Source organism: Passer domesticus, chromosome 9, assembly GCF_036417665.1.
Source record: "Passer domesticus isolate bPasDom1 chromosome 9, bPasDom1.hap1, whole genome shotgun sequence".
Taxonomy (NCBI): Eukaryota; Metazoa; Chordata; class Aves; order Passeriformes; family Passeridae; genus Passer; species Passer domesticus.
The window spans coordinates 9,889,952-9,913,189 of NC_087482.1; the positions used below are offsets into that span (position 1 = coordinate 9,889,952).

Sequence of the window (23,238 nt, forward strand, 5' to 3'; positions counted from 1 at the left end):
CAGAAATCATGGAGGAAGAGGCAGATTTTCTGTTCAACTTGCCTGGCAGTGTGCAGGGGGCAAGAAAAGGAGATGACTTTTTCACCAGCTGGTTAAGGAGCTCTAAAAGCAATTGTGCTGTCCCTAATCAGGGGGTGGGGGCACTGCTAACAGCCTGGATTGCCCCCACCTGTGTTCCCCTCCTTACCAAAGTGCTGTGTAGATCCAGAGCCTTGTGCCTTGGCCCAATGGTGCAAAAATCCTCCCAACATCCCTCCGTTGGCAAAAATAAAGGCTTTGTGCTCATTAAGGTGAAAAGCTGTATGGGTGGCCTGCAGCTTATGTTCTTTTGTTGCCTGGACCCCAGTCAGTACTGACATCTAAATGACTGACCAGCCCCAAGCTGCTCTTAAGACTGATTTGATCAAAGGCACTGAAGCTCTGTTGAGTGCAAATTCTCCAGGAAAACAAGCATAGGAACTTGGATAATGTTGGTGGCAAAAGCATATTAAAGAATGGTACCAATTCTAGGCTTTATTTTGCCTTCTTTTGCTACCATGCATCAAACTGTGTCAGACTCATCACTGACCTGGGTTCTTCCAGGATGGGGTGTGCAAGGACGATCCCACAGCTCATGTGTGGACCTGGTGTGCACCAGGCCAGAGACGTGACTGTCATCCATAGCCAGCCCCTGTCTGCCAAGAGAACAGGGAGCTGCAGCTCTGAGGAACTCAGGGGTGAGGCAGCAAACAGCCCAAATGCCTAGTTTATATCAGTTACTGGTCAGGAGTATTAACTGCTGAGAGATTTTTATCTTCCTGCTTAGAGCTGGAATAAAAGAACCCTGGCAGTTTGCTTTAGCTGTGAAGAGACTCTCTTCAACAGGTTCCAGCTCTGCTGCTTGTTTCAATTAAAAGTAGAGCCAAACTCTTCTGTTGGTCACATCAAACCAACATAAGTTTCAGGAGTCTGTGAAAGACCTAAGAGTGTCAACATTATTTCATTTTATAATACTTACAGTCTTCTAATTCAGCCATGGGATACCTTGGCCATCACTGACTATATCAAATAACTGGAAAAAGCACTGGGAAAGAAGTTTTATTACAATTAAGTTTTAAAAACTAATGAAGGAATTTCATAACAAAAGCCATGTAGTAAGAATACAGTAATTTAAACATCTCAACACTCTTTGATAATGGAGCCTTGAACACCAGTCATGTGCAGTGCAGCCTCAGCTGTCCCTTTGAGGCCAGAGAACTGCCAAGGCTCAGGGCTGGGATGAGCCTTCGCCCAAAACCAGCTCCAAGATTGACTGGGAATCAATCCAGAGCAGGGCTCACACAAAGAGGAAAGTCTCAAGGCCAAAGCCAAACCTTCATCACGTTGGATTTGTTTTCACACTGATCTGGAGCAAATTTTTCTTGTGCTGCAACACCACTGTTACCATGAAACTTTACATGAGCTACTAAATAAGCACTGTCCTGTCCTGACCTGAGCTGTGCTGCCCAAATACTGTTGTGCTTATGTGTTTTTATTAATGATTATATGGAAAGAGCTTGGGAAGAACTGCATGGTGTTAACAGATTTGAGAGAACGTGCAGAGTTGTGGTGAGGTTCTAAATGTCTGTGTATGTGTTAAAGAAGTATTTTAAACATGTTGAAAGTGTGCAGCTCAACAAGCAGAGCCCCTGAGAGGCTCCTGCACTCTGGCAGGTTTAGCCACGTTCTGCTGCACTTTTATGGGAGAGTTTGCTGTAATTCCCCAGAGATGCAGCCTGCCTGCTGCCAGGAGCACAGCCTGAGTGGGAATGGTTGGTGCTGAGGGACACTCACCTCGTGGTCATGGTTCCTGAGCCCGATGCTGATGGAGCGGCTGGCCCGGGAGATGGCTGCAGTCATTGCATACAAATTAATCACCACATCTGCCACTCTCTTCAGCACCAGCTGCTCATCCACTATTGTCTGGGAGAGAGAAAATCATTATCTGCTTGTGGTTTGCCAATTTAAAACTTTAACCAAATATCACTGTCCATACTTCATGTTTAGGTCCAGCTTTATTTCGTATAAACTGGTTCTAGCCTAGGTCAGAAATTATCATTGTTAGTTTTGGGTTTACTAAGCTGCACCTTTTAAATTCTACTTGTAAAATTGTAATATTGATGTGTGCCTTAAACCACTTTGTTAAATGCCTGTAGCAGCAGGATTTGTGCTTACACAAGAAGAAAACAACCAATTCACTGAGGGTGCTGGTACTTTGGTTTTGGTTCTAACAATGTAACTTGCCCATTACACTGAGTACCTAATGTCAGTGTGTTTTCTCACACCCAGTGAGAAGGTGTCATGTGAAGGAAGTGCTGGTCCTGCCACACTCAGTCCCCTGCAGGTTCCAGTGGGGCCCTGAGCATAAACTATTCAGTAACAAAGACAACAGACAAAATAAATAGTTACCTTGCCAAACCTACTTAGCAGGCCCCTGACTGTAGTTCCAAAATAATAAACGTTTTCTTCAAGTTTCTTGGCATTCTCCTATAAAACAAAACACAAAATAGAACAATTTGAGTAGTCTTATAACAGAAAAGCAACATACCCCCACCCCCTTTAAAGAGGATACTGGATTTTCTCTTTTTTAACATTCATCCACCTTGCTGCTAAAAGCCAGACAGGCGCATTTCTTTCTCTCAAAGATCCATTACAATTTTCTGGAGTTTACCCTCAGTAACTTTCAGTATAGGCTTATGATAACAAAAGTAACTAACAGAACGCCCCATGAAAAATATACCTTATCTTTTTCCTATTAACAGAACATTCATTTTTGGTCATAAAAACCTTTTCCTAAGTGATTAAGCAAGTATGTGTATGTGTAATTCACAGTCATTCTGACCTGAAACTCTGTTCCAATTAAACAGGAAAAACTCCTGTTTTGTAACTAACCTTATAACAAAGGGCAGCTATTAAAAACGCTTTCATATGGTGAAGGCTCAATTTATACAAATTATCCAAATGGATCTAAAACTGGATTTGGTATAAACACAGGCTTAGAGCAGCCTTCATCCTCCCTTGATACCTGGACAATAACTGTAACTTCTTACCCTGTCATGGTGCCAACATCTGCTTACCCTGGAAAATCTCACTGCCCCTAGGTATACATTTTGGTTTGCAAAAACAGGAGATGAAATTGTGGCAAGCAACAAAGGGAACAAACACAAGAGCTCAGCAGAGAGGCCCTTACCTGGAGGCTGGGATGCACCACCCCACTGTCACCTACAAGCCCCAGATCCACCTTCCTGCCCAGGGTGTCCTGTAACCTGGTCAGGAACTCCCCCAGCACCACTCCCACGTTTCCTTTCTTGATTGCTCTGAAATGTTGGGGAAAGAATGGCTGTTAAAAAAAATTCCAAGAGGTTCAGACACAACCAGTTGGAATTCCAAATACTTTAGCACCAAGTCCTGATCCACTGCTGTGAAGTCTGGAGAACAACTGTGGAGCCTTAAGAGTCATCAGCTGCTCTCCAAGACACCCACAAGGAATTCCAGAGACCAGTACTCAATATGCACAATGCAGCTGTTGTGTCAATACAACTTCATTCAGATACAAAATATTAATTACTGGTCTTGAAAGAAATAATTACAGCTTGTGTAAAAGTCCAAGATAAAATGCATTAAATGCTACAATTCCTAAATCTATGAACCATCCCATTAAAAACACAGAGTCCCTGTAACAGTGAACTTTTACAGACAATAAATAGAAATACTGCAGGTATTCCCTGCAGTTTGTCCTCTTATCTATAAAGTTATCTGATTCTGTTTAGTTTATTTAAAACTATTAAGAATAAATAAGAACATACTTAATTTTGTCAGTTAAGATCTTCCCTGCATGCTGCATCCCTGTCAGTGCAATGTACATTCTCAGGATTTCATTGGTGCCCTGGAAAAAGCAGAAGAGAAAGTGAGAAGGTGGGTAACCAGAGTTTACAATAGTGTTTTCCAAGCAGGTCTGTTGTGCCCCTGTGCTCTTCCCACTGCTCCAGTATCACATGATGACTCTCCCCACACATAAACTGCCGCCTTTTGCTTTATCTCAGTTTTAATTCTGATTTCATGGGGCATTGCAGAAGTTGAGCCCCTCATCATTAAACACACAAATATACCCCAATGTAAAAGAAAACAGACAAAATGCATTTTGATTAAAAATGCTCTGCACTGTTCCAGTGAAGGAATATTTGAATAGTTGTAGAACTGCTCAAAATGAGCTGAGTTAAAATCAAGTCTGACAGTGACTCTGATGTGCACATGATGGGTCACTGACAATCCAGCTTGGAAAGAGAACAAGCTTCAGAACCAACCTTTCTTTTAATTTAAATAGCCATCAATAAGTTAATTAAATGTCTAAGTTGATCTTTTATGAGTTTCTCTGCTTCTCTTGTGAGAAGCACACAAGAGGAAAGGTTACTGCTGTAACTCACACTGTGGTCAGTCTGTAAAAGCCATCATAGCTTATTTTATTATAGGGAACTACTATTGATATTCCAAAGAAAACAAGGTTAGTCCTGCAGTTTTACTGTTAGAGACTTTGCAGCTGAAGGAACAAGATCCTGGTCAATCAAACCTTCAGGTTTCTACTCCCCTTTATAGGAGGTGTGAACTGCAGTTTGCAGAAAAAGGGGATCCTGGTACTTGCCTCAAAGATGAGCAGGATCCTGGTGTCTCTGAGGTAGCGTTCATAAGGATAATCCTTCATGTAGCCAAGGCCTCCAAGGATCTGCAGAGCCTCACTCACACATGCCCAGGCACCTTCAGAGCTGAACACCTGCCATGGAACAGGGTTTGATCAGCAGAGAGTAGATAATAAATCAGCAATAAACACAGGATGCCCTGCTCTGGGGTTGTATCCACAGGACACTGCTGCAGCGTTTTCTGTGTGTTACACCGGTCCTGGAGCAGTATCCCTGTGGCTCAGGGGTTTGTCAAATTTAGTGATGCAATGCACAGGGCACTCTCCACATTCCAGGGACAGGGGCAGCCCCACACAGGGAGAGCAGCTGCAGCTGCTTGGCTGGAGCCCAGAGCAGGACTTTTCTGCAGTGACCATGAGGGACACCCTGACAGCCACAGCCTGGATATTCCACAGGGTTTGTTGTGCCATCAGCTCCCTGGGAAAGCTGGCACAGCAGCAGCTTGGCCAGGATGGCAGCTGGAGTGTGACTGAGTGTCCCAGTGCTCATGTGAGGCCTCCTCAGATGCCAGCTCAGCGGCTGTGACATTCTCAACCTGTTCCCTGCTGGTTTTATTTTGCACGAGTCTGAGCTTGTGGGGTACAGACAGAACAGTATCTGTCATTCCACCTGGCTGCAGTGCTTCTCTCCTCTAAATGCAGCCCTGAGTTCTCAGCCCTCTGCAGGCTGAACACTGAGCCTTTTCCCAGCCCTGGTTACCTTGACCATGGCAGCCTCGACGGAGCAGTCAGGGAAGCCTGGCCTGTCCATCATCCCTGCAGTCAGGTAAGCCATGCTCTCCATCACGTAGGCTTTCACAGCCATCAAACAAAACTTCTCCTGCCACACAGCAACAGGAGGAATCGTACAGAAATTCAGATGCAAAAGTCCACAATCAACCCTCAAACTTAAAAAGACCTGCAGTTCTTATATGTTTTACATCATCAAATTAATCAATCAATAAAAAGTACCACTTTGAAACAACAATAAATAAAAAATACCTTTATACATTTATCATTCTGGACATTTAAAAGATCAGTGTACAGAAGTCAGCACCAGGTTCACACAAATTTCTAGCAAATCCTTTAAACCAGTACAGCCAAAATACACCCAATGCAATCTATGTCCTGGCACTTCGCACAGAGATTTAGGTGTTTCATGTTTTGTTACCTGAATTAATCCAAACTGGCTGAGTTTCTTATTGAATTGTTTCCTGGTGCAAGCATACTCTGATGTCAGTTCTTCAAAGAAAGAAAAACAAGTCATTCTCAGAAGGGCTGTGACAGACCATTCCAGCAGCTGGTGTCCTTCCCTGGGCGGTGACATTCCAGTCTGTGCCCAGGAGCCCCCTGGCTGTTCCAGAAGCAGCACTTTGTGAAAATCACCCTCACACTGATGTTGTTGACCAAGTGTGGGACCAGCCTGTCAAAGGCTTTTGAACCAGAGGTATGAACCTGTACTCTTAAGAGAAGTGATCAGGTTTGGTGCTAATTGGTTAGAGAGACTTCTGTTACTGTTTTGGCTAATAATTGGCAGAAAGCAGTTTTAGCCCTAGTTACTGTGTGCAGCTTTGAGCCAGTTATTCAGGTGGGAGGTTCCAGGGGAGATTACACCTTCTAAAATCAATAGTACAGAGGTTTTTTTGTTGGGAATAACATTTTACCTCAGGGAAGTCCAACAGAGGCAATAACCTCCCACTCTATGAACTGAATCTACACTGTACAAAAGGAAAAAGACCTTTATTTCAAAACCTCTGCAAGCAGGCTTTTAATTTAATTTTTCAAAACCATATTTTCGTGTTTTAAAGATATCAAAGCCTGTTATGACAAGGTCAAGACTCCTGCTCCCACTCTGAATGTCTTGCATGATCTGCCTCAGGCAGAGCAGTTTCTGCTGGCACCCAGCCATGCAGAGCTCCCAATTCACCCACCTATCAACTTCTTAATCATTCCAGTAGATGCACTGCCCATGCTAAATCTTCCACTGTTGAGGATATTCATGGCAACCTGTGAAGAAACAGATGGGGTTTAGGCCACATTCTCCTTAGGTCACTGGTTCCTGCTTCTGTGTTCCCTGGATTTCACTCCTCACTGGGACACACTGCCAGTCCTGGAGAGTGCCCTCACATCAGCCACCACAGCTCTCAGCATCCCAAGGAATATGCTTCAAAACTGGGCTTTTCCTGCCACCCATTACATCCAATTTTGTATCTGAAGTAGATGATCCGGTGACTTGGAAATAATCTCTAATTAGATGAAGGTAAAATGTAGATAAAAATGCATTTATCTGCAGCTGGTAAACAACATTCCAGCTGGACAGCACGGCTCCAGTTTATCAGATGAAGAAAACCACAGTATTTCTCCTTGCAGCTGACCTGTGATGGCTGCTCTCTGCCTCAGGTGGCTTTCAGCAACACATCACAGAAGGGATAAGAAAGGAGGTATAGAAATGAAATACAGACCAATAACGTAAAAAAAATAGATTTTGGAGTCTGGTGTCTGTAGTGTTGTTTCTCAACATGGGTGACTCATGTCAAAGCCTGTTAGGAAAGAAGTCACTGTCCTACATTTTAACTTGTCAGGAAGGCACCATAACAATCTTCTTTTAATCTCTACTACATTAAGGAAAATAATTTCTTTTAGCACTTAGGCCTGGACTTGCCTGCTACAGCAGGAATAAGAAATGGAGAAGGAGTAAGAGCAGGTTAGCAACTCCCCAGGTCACACTCTCAGAGAAAGGTTACACTGCAAGGCCACCTGTGGTTTTCTCTCCTGGGGTCCTGCCAGCATTTCCCTGTGCAACAGGGCAGCCCTGGAGAAGCACCTGACAGCCAGGGCACCTTGGAGCTGGGCATGCCTCCAGCACTCCCTGTGACATCCACACAGCCTGTGCCAGGGTGTCTCCCTTCCCACATTCTGCTCTGGAACCAGCAGAGGACATGTCCTCCATTCAGGGCAGAAGGGCAGCTGAAGTCACTCCCTCTTCTGAGGGGACACCACAACAAACAACCAAAAGCCCAACAAGAAGAGAAGAAACACAGAAATCTGAGATGATGGCACACTGTGCACTGTCCAGTGACACCAATTTACAGATCAATGGGGGAATCTCTCCTCCTGTACCCTAGAGTGTGGCAGTGCTCTCACCACCAACAAGGAAACTTCAGCACGGGGGGAAACAGCCTCCTTCAGACTTCTATAAATCACCAGTAGTTATTCTCCACTGCTTACCTTAAATCCCCCTCCAACTTCTCCAATTACATTCTCTATAGGCACTTTGGTGTTTTCAAAATGTACTTCACAGGCTGAAACACAGAATTAACACTTGATCAAATATGACACAGAAATACTTAAAAGACATTCAGGAACTTAAGTCACTATTTGTAGCAGGAAATGAAGTCTTCCTAATGCATTGTTTATGACAGAATTATACATGCTTCACCAAAGAAGTGAGAATTTGGGAAAAGGCTGTAGCTGACATCAGTTATTGATGTAAAATATTTAAAATATTATGAATATACACTGTGTAAACAGAGAACTACAGTTTGGTCTTTATTTCTAGTTCTAAGGAACTGACTGAACAGTCACCAAGATGGTGAAAAGATGCAATCATTACAAAGCTTAGAAGAGCTGAAGAACGTGGACTTCTAGATTAAACCTACTGGCCACTGAGTCTCCTGAATGATTTCTTTCACTGCACAGTGAATGAACTCCACAAATTGGATTTCTTATTTCAGACCCTGCGTCAGGAAGGGCTCCTGGGAAAAGCCAGCTAAAGAAACATGAAACTTATACTGTAACATGGAATACGTATTGATTTGCCCCTGAATTCAGATGATCCAACCAAAATAAAACCTTAAACTATGAAAACAAGTTCTGCTAACAGTTTTAGGTGGCTCTTACTGTTGGAGCCTCGAATGCCCAGTTTATCCTCGGGTTTCCCGTGGGTGACGCCCCCGAAGTCCCGCTCCACGATGAAAGCAGTGATTTTATCCTTCACCTGCCCGTCCTTGTCCACAATCTCTGTCCTGGCAAACACTGTGAAAATACTGGCCAGGCCACCATTGGAGATCCAGACCTGTTTTGAGAGAGGGAAGATGTGTAAGAAAGGTAAATGTGCTGATTTTGTGGGCACAGCCCTCCAGGGTTTTGTAACAGGCTGGGAAAAGAACAGAGTGCTGAAAAATTGCTGTTCCTTCCCTTCAGTTCTAATGAGGGTCTGCTCCCAGGGTGAGCACATTTCTGAGGAGAGCTGACCACATGTGCTCAGTTTAGAGCAACTTTAAAACCAGAATGTAGTATCAATATGCATTAAATTAAAATCCACAGTGCATTTCCACAAAAGCTGGTCCATCCTGCTGCTGCTGGCACCTGAGAGATACAGGGGCAATGCAGACTGGACAAACCCTGTGGCCAAAAATTAACTCTGATGAGAAATTCTCTGATCAGCCTCTCCCCCAGGGTGGGTCTCTTCACACCACAAATGGATCAACAACTACAGACCAAGTCTGCAACGCATCCAATACTGCTGAAACCAGGACATCTCTGATTTCTTCAAGACTGGCTTTTGTCACGGTTTCTTTTAACAGAAAGGTTCCAGGCAGACCTATTTCTAATTAAATATCAAGTTGTATTTTAAAATCTAGCCTGCAGAATGAAGAGATGTCAAATACAGGTTCAGGTTTCCTTTTACCTAAGCTGTCATGGAAGGGGCTGATTTACTAAGAAACCAACCCGCCCTGAAGCTGAACACACAAATGGCCAACAGAGAAAGAACCCAGGGTAGTTTTCCATTTTCCTTACCAGGAGTTTAATGCAGTAATTCTCTAACAATAATTTTCTATTCCCTTTGTGCCTAATCTTTTTGACAGGGTCATTCTCCTCTAGCTTGGAAACCTCCCAGTTCCAGACTGATGCAAAAGACAAGAACACTTCCTACATTTGTAAGAAACCCCTTTCCTGTTCCCAGTCTGTGAGTAGGTACCTTGGAGCCATTTAACAGGAAGTGTTTCCCATCTTCACTCAGGGTTGCCCTTGTCTGGATGGATGCAGCATCACTCCCACTAGAAAACAAACAAGTTACTAATGTTTAAAGAAGTAAACACGCTTTAAAAAAACAAAACTGCATATTCCCCCTCTTCCTATTCTGTAAAAAGGAGGGGGTCTCAAATAGCAGTATATAAATTTTAGCTTTTAACTAACAAGGAAGCTCACTAGATTGAACAGTTCTAAAAGTTACCTGAGGGGACATTTCTTCTCATTACCATGTTATCAGGATTATAACCTGACCAGACTGTGTAGAATGCCACAAAAGCAACATTTTGGAGCTACACTTTGAGCTATGTGAACACACAATGAGCCTCTCACTTAAGTGACAACAAAAATTCTTCCTTTTAGTTTTGGTAGCTCCTTCAAAACAGGCTTTTATATTTTGAATAAGAACTGAAAGCATCCCAGAACAGTCACAGCACATTATTTCTGACGTAGCACAAAGCATCCTTTCAAGTAAATGAATTCCTGGGATGAGAACAAGAATCAAGGATTTCATGGACACTGCCAAAAGCAGCATGTTGGGGAAAGAGTAATTGGAGTGTTCCTTGAAATACCAAAACTAAGCCACAGATGTATATACTGAAGCCATGGGCCCCAGATAAAGAAGCCTGAAGGTATGAAGCAATGCAGCTAAGGCAGTGAGCCCCTGTGGGGCTGTGGGGCAGCAGCACCTGCCGGGCTCGGTGAGGCAGAAGGCAGCAATGTGCTCCCCCGAGGCCAGGCGGGGCAGGTACTTGGCCTTCTGCTCCTCGGTGCCAGCAATGAGGATCCCCTGCAGAAACAAGCACAGGAAACTTTGCAGCATCACCCTGTGGGAAAAGAGAGGGAGCTGACAAGCTCCAGCATGTTCAGAAAGCTTCATCTGCAAGTTTTATGGCATAGCAAGAGACAGTTTAATCAACAAGACTGTATTATTTGTCAGTCATTAAAATATTTTTTCATTAGCATTCTCTGCTCAATTCCACAAGGAATCTTCTCTTGCTATAACAAACTGAGTGTGGTTTCAAGCTTCTTTCTGCCATCCACCCAGCACTAAAAAGGTAAATACCTATGGCTATATTCAAGTTCAAAACTGACACACTTTCTCTCAGATGAGTTATCTCCTCTAGGCCCCCCAACATGCAGCCCCAGCCAGCCAAAGTTCCTCTTTTCTGAATTCTTTCCTTCCTCATCACCTGAGCCCCCCTGATACTGCTTCAATTCTATTTATTCTAGGTACTTTAAACAAGTTTAGCCAATTTAAAAAAAAAAAACAACTTGGACTCATTCACCTAAGAACAATTATCCTAATAGTAACTTCCTTGTGTACTTCCTATGCAGCCTTTCTGTCTCACACTGAACCAGTGGCAGAGGCTGCTGCAGACACCAACAACCTGATTTATGCTTTGCCAGTAATTCTGATTTGCTCCCCCTAAGCCCCACATTTTTCACTTCACCTTTTCCATGCAATCTGTGCAGAAGCCCTGGCCCCAGAGCAGCAGCATTACCTTCAGCCCAACGGCCTGGTGAGCTGCCAGGGTCACTGCAATGGAGCCATCCAGGGAGCTGATTTCTCCCAGACGTGCATACATGGTGTTTGACAGGCCCAGCCCACCTGGAACAGGCACCAGGTTTTATTTCAGTACATTTTTTGTGCCACTTCCCCGCTCCCCCAAAAATCCATTTCAAGTACAGAAATACAGGAATGTAGCAGCTTTAACTGGAGAGGTACAAAAGCGGCACAAAATGCACCCCTAGATGTTCTTCTGTGGCATTTACTCACCATATTCCTCTGGAATCTGCATGCCAAAGAGACCCAGGTCCTTCAGTCCTTGTAAGGTTTCGGGTGGGATTTTTGCATCTTGATCGATTTTCTTCGAGTCCACTACAAATAGAGAATTTTTTCTCATTTAACACTGTGTTTCTCAGTGCCCAGAGCAGCTGGGAGGCTACAGGATTCTCCCACCAGGGCCACAGTCACTCATGACCCTTCTCATTCCCAGCTTCACAAGAATTTCTTCTTTCTAGCTTCAGCCTGACCATCCTGTTTGTCCTCATGACATATTCAGGAAAAAGACTTGGAAATGGGAAAAATACAGCATTTATTTCATTTTCTCAAACATTTCTACTGGTTCTGCATGCCAGCAGATTCCAAGACTGGAATAAGCAAAGTATTTTCAGGATTTTCTATCTGAACTAAGTCTAGGTTGTGAATACAAGAAAAAAAAAAGTACATAAATGAGGAAATTAGAAAATCTTGTTCTTAGGAGATTTTAAGATTCTTGGGGGATTAAGAGAGCTGTTCTGTACCATGGCAGTGAAAACAAACAGGAATCATACTTTCTCCAGACTCCATAATTTGACCCTTTTATTCCTTCCCTAAACATCAGGCTGTTTACTCCATGAACCATGTTCCCCCCCACAGAGCAAAGAGTTAAAAAATGTAATTTGAATAAATCCTTTATTTACTGTCAGTGAGCAACACTACAATTTTACAGTTAAAATCACCTGGATCTCGCCAATTGTGATGTGTGACAATCACTGGCTTCTCCAAACTCCTACAGAGTTTGGAAAACCTCTGTCAATGGGAAGGCTGAGACAGTGCTGTTTAACTGCCCCAGAAATTGCTGTCTGTGCAAACCACTATTCTGCAATTGCTCTGGAATTGGCTTATCCAAGGCAGCACGAATGGAAGGACACCCTGCAATGCTCTCTGGAATGCAGATGGTAATAAGGCCTTTCCCAAATGGAATTATTACTCTAATACTGAAAAAACAGAAATGCTTTTGATTTTTCATAACTCCTCAACGAGCCAGCATTTCTGAGTATCTCTGCTGCATTTTGCCACGGTCAGTTTTAGCAGAGTAGGACAGCTATAAAGTTCTAGGAACTAGAACTAGGAAAAAAAAAATCACAATGTATGAAGTAGTTAGAAGCACAATTCAGCTGAGCTAAAACCAATTTCAAATCCTACCTTTATCCCAGAATTCTTTTACATCCTTGGTTTTTCCCCTGTTTTGGAGATTTAATTCTTCTGATCAGCACCCAAATACTTCCCAAAAAAGCCACAAATGGACATGCTACAGAATCAGCATCACTGTGTGAGCAGCAATAAATGCATAAACTAAATTAAATGTTTGAAACACCTTATAGAACTGCTATAGTGAAATAATTTTGTAATCACTAAATCACTTGCATGGATAAAAACACAATAATATACCTTCTTCATTGAAGAACTTTTCAACAGGTCCCACAAACTGGTTGATTTCTGCCAGTTCTTCATTGCTAATTTCTGGGTAAGGAAAAACTTCTTCCTAAAATAGGAGAATTATTTAATAATTTTTAATACACGAACCATGCAGTTAAAATAAAAATCATGGGAGATATGCCTTGCAAAGACTCTAAAACACTGTGCAAATTAAGAATTGTGGAAAATGTCCCGAAACAGAAATAGGGCTCCACAGGACCCAACTTTATTTCACATCAAAACCAGACCAGAGGGTGTTAACTGAACAACAGAAACATGAGGGAGAAATCAAGAGATCTTTTAAGAACCACGAGGATGCAAAAGTTCTTCATCACCCATGAGTTTTAACCCTATTCAGGGACTGATAAAAATGAGTTTGATGTTTCCAAAGCTCAGCCCATGAGCACTGTCCCTTGCGAACACCCAGCACATTTCACCTGCTAATGCCTCGAGGACAAAGGTGAGTGAGCCCCACCACTCCTTATCATCCCCAGGGTGTTCTGGCCATGAACTGGAAGCAGCACAGCCTGACAGGTTGGAATTGGTAAAAAATACAAACAAGGAACACAAGGAGTGGGAGGCTACGTGAGAAGAACACTTCTGATTTTTACTGCCTTTCCCCTTTTAAACAGAAGAATTTATCTCTGTCCACACAAATCTGTTCATGGTACTCTGAGCAATATATCAGCATCAAAAATTCAGGACCTGTGAAATGTTAGAGGTTTTCAGAAAGCTGCTGTGTTGAAACTTGAGGGAAGAAACACCCGAGACACATCTGTAGAGGGGTTTAACACAGTGGAGCCTGAGTGCTGCCTGTTTTAACACCTTATCTGACAAGCTCCATTGCAGGAGACTTTATTGCTCAACTTATTTCAGTGGATTTGAGTTATTCCTTCTTTCCGTTTACTTCACCCTGCAATCTCTGATAAATGCACACTCTAAGCCCTGCAGTAACAAACTCTGCTAAATACAGCGTTCCATCTCAGATTTTAACTTCTTTGTCCAGTGGCATCTCAAGGCACCACAAGAACACCAATCTTTCCTACCAAAACTGTAGGCAGAGATTTACAAGAAGCCTCCATCCTTGAAGAACAACCAGAGGACGAAGCGATCCAAGTTCAGCGGCATGCCCAGAGGGGGAGCACGGCGACAGGCAGCGCCCAGGGGACCCGCGGGGCTGGCAGGCACAGGGGCTCTCGGCGTTGTTTGGGTCACTCTGAGCCCCATCGCCTGTTCTGTGTGCAAAGGCTCCCTTCAGTTACCCGGCTGCAGCTGAGGGACACACAGAGCCAGGGCAGGGAGCTCCGCAGGGCTGGACCCGGGGGCTGCGGGGCAGCCGGGCCGGGCCGGGCCCTGCCGAGGGCTCACAGCAACGCCCGCAGCCCGGGCTGGGATGAGCAGCTGGGAAAGGCCCTGGCGCTGCTGCGGACGAGCCCCCGGTGAGTGCCAGCCTCGCTGTCCGCCGGTGAAAGGGCAGCGACCCCCGGGCGCGGCCGGCCCCCACCGCCCCCCGCGGACCCACCTTGCGCAGCGTGCCGAGGAACAGCTCCTTGGCGAAGGCGCGGCGGGGCGCGGCCGTGCGCAGGCCGCGGGGCCGGCCCGGGGCTGGGGCTGGAGCTGGGGCCGGGGCCGGGCGGAGCGCAGGGCCCGCAGCAGCAGCAGCACCGCGCTCATGGCCGCGCTCGGCGCTCCGCTGACGGCACCGCCGAGCGCCCGGCCCCGCCGGGGCGGGACACGGCCCGCAGCCCCACAGCCCCGCGGCCTCACCGCCTCACGGGGCGGCGCTTCGCTCGCAGGAGCCGCGGGGATGTGCTCCATCCGGGTGACCTGCGGCGGGCACGGCCCCACAGCCCCGCGGCGCTTCGCTCGCAGGGCCCGCAGTAACGCCGCTCACGGCTTCCTCACGGCTTCCTCACGGCTTCCTCACGGCTTCCCTGGTGCCCTCCCCTCCCCGGCCCGGCAGCTCTTGCCCGAGCCGCACGGTCCCGCCGAGAAGCAGCTCTTGGTGCAGCCTTTGAATCGCCCTCATGAAGCGAAAGCCGCGGCGCAGGCCAGCCCGCGAGCAGCACCGCAGGCAGGGATCGCTGCTTCCCCTCCTGGAGCTGCGGGACACGCTGGGCTGCAGCGTGGAAATCGCCCCCGAATCTCCTAAATCCAAGCCTGACTCCCCCTCCTCCGTGTGTCGGGAGCCGGGGCAGGATGGTGTGAGCAGCTCCAACCTCCCCTGAGCGGCCCCGCACTCCTGCAGCCCTTCCCACACATAAACAAGTGTCAAAGACCTGTCTGCTCGCTGTGCCCTGCGAGAGCGCTGCCCTGCACCGAGCATCCCCCTCCTCCTTCACTTCCCCTGCCATCCCTCTGGCAGCGGGTTTTGTCTTTTTTTAAAAACCCAGGTGCCAAACCTGTGTGAAATTACTGATATTCACTGAAATCTGGCTGAGAAGCACTCAGTACGGGAGGTCACGGTCAGTTTTGTGGCACCATCACCCCACAGCCGCTGCCTCACCTGCAGGTGGCTGGGGCTGCTCACCGACACAGAAGGGCTGTTAAAGGCGTGTTGAGCTTCATTTACTCAAGGGTAGAATTAATTTGTTTGAACTATTTATTTCAGATAAAATAATCCCTTTAAAGGCTGCTGCTACTCTGTCATTTTAGGCATGTCCATGTCCACCTGCCTTCACTTTGCTTTGGTCTGTGTGGAACTGCAGAATGTGACAAAATGGCATTTGCAAAAAGAACAAGTAAACACAGGCTTAATGAACTCACTTATTTTGCTTCCTTTACTTATGACTCATAAAATGAAAATCCTTTAATGTTGTAACCCAAATAAATTGCCATGTTGGTTGCCTCTCGACTGTACTGCAAGTAGGGAACAAGAAGGGCTGAGAGTGAGGGATCAGGAAAAGGTGAGGATGTGCTCAGCTCTGATTAAGTAACATTATCCTGCTTCTTTTGCTTTTGAAGGGTGGAAAAGCAAGAGGTGATGTCTAATCCTCCCGGGCAGCAAAAAATGGGTGGGGAACGCTGAGCTGGGTGCAGCACTTGGCAGTCTTTGGGGTGCAGTGATGAGGTGCCAGTGCTTGATGGTATGGATAGAAGGGGACACGCCTCAGCCTTGTGACATGTGGGGTTAATGGGGCAGAGCCACACCATGTCCTTCTGAGGGGACCTGGGTGGCACTGCCACAGCAGTGTCACATCCCAGCTCTGGGCAGGAGAGGTAAAAAATGATAAAAAAATTAGTTTTTTATCTTCCTGGGCAGGAGAGGTGCAGGTCCCACAACACCTGCCAGACTGAATATCAGGAATGAAAGGGTTAAACTGAGGCCACCCTCTCCTGAGACAAGTCAGGCAGGTTCTGGTGATGTAGGGGTGATGTGGCAGCTTGAAAGAAAGGATAAACAGAGCGTGGTACAAACTGCTTGAAGAAAATGATCCAAAGAGTGAAAACAAGGCTGGGCAGTTGGGAAGCACAGGGAAAAGATGCCTCATCATGAAGTTCACAAGAACTGAGGCAGCAGCCAGCACACCCCACCCTGTGTGTTCACTCAGCAAGCATGAGGATGGCATTGTGGGGATATCCTGAATAAATAAACACCTGGGGTTTTCCAGTCACAGGGGGTGATATCACACCCACAGCACGAAACTGCAGGTGGACCATCACTGGCACAGAGAATGCTCTGTCCCTGCGCTGGCACCAGTGGTGCCACACCACAGATCTTGTCCCATCCAGTGCTGTGTGTAACCGCAGCTGAAATCACACTGCTGGCAGCTGCAGTTCTCTGCAGAATCCCTCCACCCTGACCTGACACATCTTCAAACTGCCTTGCACAGAACTGCACCATCTACTAAAAAAAAAGTTAAAACAGTATTTTTCTCTTTTGCTTCAGCAATATGCCCAACCTTTTCCTTTCCCCACTTTTATTTATGACTCCTCTCTGCTGTCTCTGCCACTGAGGTATTCATCCACGTGTTCCCATCATTTCAGGTTCCCTTCCTGGGCCATCCAATCCCTCAGCTGTTACAGCTCCTCATAACCCACATTTTGTGAACAACCACAACTCCCACAGTGATGTCCATTTCAGCCCATTCCACACAGAAGCGGAAAAATTTCTTCCTGAGAAGGAATTAATGCAAGAGAAGTGGAGATCAGTAAATGACTACAATAAAAATACCCTTCAGCTTTCCTTTTTATTCTTCCATATTTTTCCAGCAGCTGCTTAAAAACTGGTATTCAGCAATAAAATGACCTGATAACATTTAGGTCTTTGAGACATAGATATTTTATTTACTGAAAAAGTGTTACTAAACCACTTTACAAAAACATTCACCAGGCTTTGCAGCACTTCCAGGAAAATGCATACAATTCCTCCTCTCTTTATGCAATCATTGTTTGCTCCTGTTCAAGCTGACAGATGGTATGAAAGTTTTGCACTTGACATCCATAATTGTCTTTCCCACAGGCGTGTGCTCATCGATGATGTGCTCATTGCATCACCTCCTGACTTGGAACATTTTTTTAAAAAGCTGTTTCACATATGAAATCCTGGGAAAGGTGAGGGCAGGAACGGGTATTTCCACTTTTGCTCCTGGTTGTGGGCTGTGCAAGTGATGTGATGTGTTTGAAACCCAGATGTTAACATGGTCACTGTATAAATACATCAATAAATTCGTCCAGGCTCTTGTCCATTCACACTGACTGGACTGTGGCCATCTAAGAAACCACCTGAAAAATAAAGACACATTCTGTTAGTCAAAGGGACTCTCACAACGTCAGGTGGCACTTGCAGGGAAATTGTCCATCAGCTCTGCCATGTTAGATTAAAAGGAAGCACTAAATTGCCTCATGTTTTGAAGTATTTTATATTTTATTTCACGCTATAATTTTTTTAACAGCCAAATAAGATTTAGTTTCTCAAGCAAGGGAAAATGTTCCGGAGAGTGTATTGAAATCAAGTTTCTGGCTCAGCGAGGGGAGGTGACCTGAGCTCAGTGCAGGAAAGAAGCTGTTGCTGTGGGATTGCACCCAAGGAGCTGTGGGCCAGCCTGGAGAGTGCTGCCTTTATGTCACACCCAGGGGACAGTGATGAGTGAGAGGCCAAGGCTGGCTATAAAAAGACCTTGCAGCAACTGGTTAAAGCACATCTTGGCACTATTAATGGATACAGAAGGGACATGGGTCAAGAAGCTCTTTGCCAAAATAACCTTCATTGCACTGTAATGTCAGAGACAAGGGAAGAGCTCCATGAACTCAAGAACATTTAATTAATAATTATTAGTACAATATTAATAAACTATTATTTACATTATTTATATCAAATAATTTAAGTATTTCTATTAAATAATTTATTTATATATTTATGTTAAATATTTCTATTATTAATTTAATTTATTATTTATTTATTAGTTCAATGAGGCATCTGTTTCTCCCTTTTCTCATCTGGGAAGAGAAACAGATGACCCAAAATGCCAGTGCTTTTTCACCAGCTTTTTTTCAAAGGCATTTCAAATTCCTGCAGTCAGAGGAATTGCTGAGGACATGTCCCCTGTGGTTCACTACTAATATATAGACAGGTTGGGTTTGTGGGTTTTTTTTGGTTTTGGTTTTGGTTTTTTTGTTTGTTTTTTTTTTGGGGTTTTTTTTTGTTTTGTTTTGTTTTGTTTGTTTGTTGTTGTTGTTGTTGTTATTGTTTGTTTGGGTTTTTTGTGGGTTTTTTTGCATGAAGCTATGCTGGCAGTCTGGAAATTTGTGAGGAGGGTAATGGAATATTGCAACAGCCCAGGAAACTGCATATTGTACTAGTAGAAAAAAAATAGGAAGAGCAGAAACAAAGTTTCCTCCTCCTTTAGGCACAAAATACACAAACAAAAGATTTTTAAAATGTACAGATTGGCATAGCAGAGGAGTTAGCACATAATCAAGGACATTTTTAAAACCTGCTGAAATGCCATGAAAATTCAGGGCTATAAACATGTGGGATGCTCCAAGTCTGAATTGGAATATTCAGCACATTCGTCACTGGGCTGGAAAATGTTGCTGCTCTTCCAGTTTCAGGGGTTGAAGGACAACAGAAGCATCTCAAACTCTGCTGATTGCAGGGGTGTGTTTGGTTGGTTGGTTTTTTGGGGTTTGGTTGGGGTTTTTTTGGATGTTATTTTTAATTACAGCAGAGTCATTTTTTGGAGCCTGGTGTAAGGGCTGAGGCAGAATCAGAGACACGAGACTACCAGAAAGATGGCAAGGACAATATACAGGATGAATCATTAAATAAAAATGTTCTTCCTTGTTGGAGATGGGCATAAAGAAATATTAGCCAGCAAGTGAAGGAATATCAGCCAAGAGAACACAGGGAGCTGGTGGAGGGGGAAGATGCTCAGGGGGTGGGCACCTCCCTTCAGGGCCCCACACTCAGCTGAGCTCTGCTCCTATAAAAAATCACTACAAAGTCAGACTGGCAATGGTTAAATGAACTAATTTCCAGCCTTGGTTCACTCTGATCCCACTGCTGAGTCACAGAACTCCTGCACGGTCCCTGCTTCTCCCACTTCCCTGGACACTCACCCAGGGCCCATCTCCTCATCAGAAACCAGGCACTGTGCTGTGGCAGAGCTGAGAAACTGCAGAGAAAAGACATTTCCATCATGCCCTCCTAATATTTCATTTGCCTTGGAATGAATTTCCTCTGCTCATCTTGTTAAAGACAGATTATTTTTGCTTTGCTCATTACACAGACCTGTCTAAAGCACTGTGTCCAAGGATGAAAAATAAATGAAAGCTCCAGTGGTGCCGTTACCCAGCAGAGCTGATGGATTGCACTCTCCTGTGGCTGCTTTCAGCTGCTGTGTCTCGTGAACCATGCTGCTAATTTCACATCTCAGTTACTGCAAAAATGCTAAATAAAGGTTTTGTTGTTGTTTTTTTTTTCCATTTTATCCCTAAAAATGTGTGATTATTCACATGGCAAAAATGATAAATCTAAAGATTTGAAAAAGTGAAGAAGTGATGGCTTCAAGTCAGCATCATGCACACACAACTTTCATTTAAGTCTTGCTTAGCTGAGGAAGTACTTCCAGCAGAAATATTAATTTAAGATTTTCCTAACTTTCATGACCAGCCTCATCCTGAAGTTGATTTACTTTTGCTGAGTAATACAGGATTTGTCTTTAATTCTTGAAATAATAGGAAACAGAAAGAAGGCTTACTTAAAAAAACTACACCTAAAATGAATTTTTTGTGTGGTTCAGATATTTCTATTAAATTGGTTGTGCTATGTTCCCTTCCAGGAATTTTACATCAACAAAATATGGCACCAAAATCACTAAGCAGGGTAAAAATCCAGAAAGATTCCTTTGGAAAAGGTGTATTTAATGCAGCTGTAACACAGGGTGAAGATGAATAAAACACTACACAACTATTAAAATAAATATATGCTAAAATACCATACCTGTTTTTATGAAACTCTGAATCAAAATCAATCATTAAGGCCAACTGGAAAAAAACAAAGTTAAATAGAATTCATTGATTGTTAAGTCAACAAAAATCTGAAGAAAGATACAGATAAAACATTTGAAGATCTTTATTTTGTTTTTCTGTCCTTTTAATCTTGCATTTCTTTATTTCAACAAAAAAAAAAAGGCAAAAATTCTTGGGAAAGAACCTGTTTTTAAAAAGTTGCTATTTAGAAGAGCTTGAGAAGTTGTTTATTGCATGACGACTCATTCCCACAATCTGTGAGTGCACTGCCACGTGCAAACCTCTTGTCTTCTAAAAATCTGCTAAAGTTCTACAAATCCTAATTTCTAAACCAGGAATAGAAGCATCAGTGAAGAACAGCTCTGCAAATTCTTCTACTTCCACTAGAGGATGTTTCACTGATCACCTTCAAAGGGCTCCCACAGCTCAGAGAGTGGCACAGAGGATGATGGTAAGTGGGAACTTACCTACCAAAAAAAAAAAAATTGGTGAAGATGCGCATCCTGAAATTACAGCCCTCCAGAAAGAGGTCATAGTTGACTATTCCCACAAAATAATTCAAGAATGTCCTAAAATTTGTAGAAAACAGAAGCAAACATAGTGTTTAGTTTAACTGACAGCTGAGCATTAGCTTGGCCAGGCTTTCCAGAACACACTACAATCTCCTGGAAAGGCTGGAAATGCACCAAGTTCAGGGCACAATGGAATATCCACAGGTGATTGTCAAAGTGTAACTGCAATTCAAACACTGGGAAGGTCACGTGTGGCAAAGGATCCTTCAGGGCTGGAAACTGAGACACACAAACAGAGGACAAGGAGTAACTGGGCAGTACTTACTCGGTGCTGGGCTGAGGGGTCCGGGGCTCCCTGCCCGTGGCCACGAGGCACTGCCAGCTCCTGGGGGTTCCACGGAGCAGCCCAGGACTTGACCCTGGAAAGGACAAACGGGGCCCTGCCCAGGCAGGGCACAAGTGCCCTGGACAGGAGCTCCTGAGGCTGCCTGGGGTCAGCTGGACACACAGCCCCTGGGACAGAAGGTCTCAAAGCTGCCAGCACTCTCCGGGGCTCGAGGGGTTTAGGAATTGTCCACCAGGACCTCTGCCGTGCTTCCCTGTCTGCACATCTGGGTGCTGGAGTCACTCTCTCCCTGTCTGCACATCTGGCTGTTGGATTCATTGCTCTTTAGTGACTCTAGAACTCAATTTATTTCAGCACTACCCCACCAAGCTGAGTGAGGACGGGTCACAGACTCCACTCACCACCTCCTCCACCTGATCCTCAGTTCCTGGCCCCTCTGAAGTGAGCAGCACAAATCCCACTGCCTCAGCAGGGCCAGGATACCATTGGAAGGAATTTCCTTCATTTCAAATATGAAGAGTTGAAGCTCTTGGATTGCATTAAATGAGAAACAAAGAGTTTTAAATGATTTATTTGATTTCTCCACATGATCACAGTTATAGTTTTACATCAATAGGGTCTGTTACTACTTACAAACAGAATGCATATTAAAATGAAAGCACTCCTTTCTTCCCCAGAGTTACAAAAGGGGTCTCGAGCCTCCCCAGAACAGAAGCTTCTTGTAAGCATAATGATTTTTGAAGTCTTTAAGAGTCTGCATTCAAGACCTAATTCTAACAGTTTAATACAACTCAAAGCTGATTTAAGTTCCTAGCAGGAGATAGGCAACCTCAAAGTGACTGCAGACTTATAGTAATGCTAATTTACACACTATGTACAATTTAGATAATTCTCTATTCCCCCTACTGGTCCCATTTCCACCACCCCCTTTTCTCTTTTCCAAATTGAATCTTGTTATTGGTTCCACTTTTCTTTGAAATATATACACAAGAATCCATTTTTCAGTCAAGAAGTGCGATGGTATTTTACAAGGGAACAGCAAAATGCATGCTTAACTGCAGAAAACACACAGCTTCATATGGAACAGCAAGTCAACATCTAGAGATTCAGTGTTTAAATATCTGCTGACTGTCTTTCAGCTCATTTTATCAAGAAACAAGAGGCTTCTGCTGCATGCAGTACATGATGGGAAAATCATTCTACACTGTATGTTAGACTCTTTTTTTTAGCAATACAAGGCGCACATTATATTAGGATGAACTTTGATTTTTTGTTTCTTTACATTGTTTTACATTTCATTCTTAACTTAAAAAAATAAAAACCCCAAATATATATTTGATTGTTGTCCCAGAAAAGATTTTTTTTGTTGTTGCCACACCTTCATTCTTTACATTTCCCTTTCATTTGTCCAAATCAGCATTACTGCTTTGCCACATCGTTTATGGGAAGAGAGAATCACGGTCAGTCTATGCAGTTCTGTACCAGTTTGTAATTGGCAATGGTATCTGATAAAAAACCCTCTCCATTCTACTCCTGTCTGCAGGCTGAAGAATTCATTTTAATTCATTTTCTTAACCCCAGGCAGTGTTAAGTGCTGGAATTCTCCTATTCTAGGCACGACCCACACTGCTCTAAGCAACTGTTGATCAAGGATGGAGTCAGAGAGGTTTTACTATGACCCTATACAAGCAGCAAAGGTCTGGAGACTTGTGCTGACACCAAGACACTTTTGTTTGGTTGGAGTACATAGAAACACATAGTCTAAGAAACAAAACAGAACAAAACTAGGAAAAAAAAAAAAAGTAAAGTCCACTGTTTCTCCTCCTTGGCTTGAAAGAGCAAGAACAGAGTTTCCAAATCCCGTGCTCTCAGGTTACCAGTTTTGGTTTCTAACCAGCCTCCAAGTGATCTGTGATTTCACACTCCCTGCAGGCCCAGGGCA

At 44.2% G+C, this 23,238-nt stretch overlaps 1 protein-coding gene across 1 annotated transcript; it reads right to left on the reverse strand.

Annotated features, from left to right (window-relative positions):
* Positions 1-1,357: 1,357 nt before the first annotated feature.
* Positions 1,358-11,333, reverse strand: LOC135307616 (complex I assembly factor ACAD9, mitochondrial-like). Its single transcript, XM_064432025.1, has 13 exons — positions 11,227-11,333; positions 10,411-10,511; positions 9,672-9,750; positions 8,591-8,765; positions 7,919-7,992; positions 6,622-6,697; positions 5,862-5,932; positions 5,412-5,531; positions 4,658-4,786; positions 3,825-3,904; positions 3,209-3,335; positions 2,428-2,505; positions 1,358-1,941 (listed from the first exon to the last, which is right to left on the reverse strand). The coding sequence occupies exons 1-13, from the start codon at positions 11,308-11,310 to the stop codon at positions 1,717-1,719; spliced, it is 1,419 nt and encodes a 472-aa protein (XP_064288095.1). The 5' UTR covers positions 11,311-11,333; the 3' UTR covers positions 1,358-1,716.
* Positions 11,334-23,238: the final 11,905 nt, after the last annotated feature.

Excerpts from the sequence above, each read along its gene's own strand:
- LOC135307616 (XM_064432025.1), bottom strand. The coding sequence starts at position 11,310 with ATGTATGCACGTCTGGGAGAAATCAGCTCCCTGGATGGCTCCATTGCA. Across the intron at positions 10,512-11,226 it reads ACCAGGCCGTTGGGCTGAAG|GGGATCCTCATTGCTGGCAC; the intron begins GTAATGCTGCTG and ends TTGTTTCTGCAG. Across the intron at positions 6,698-7,918 it reads AAGTTGGAGGGGGATTTAAG|GTTGCCATGAATATCCTCAA; the intron begins GTAAGCAGTGGA and ends GTTTCTTCACAG.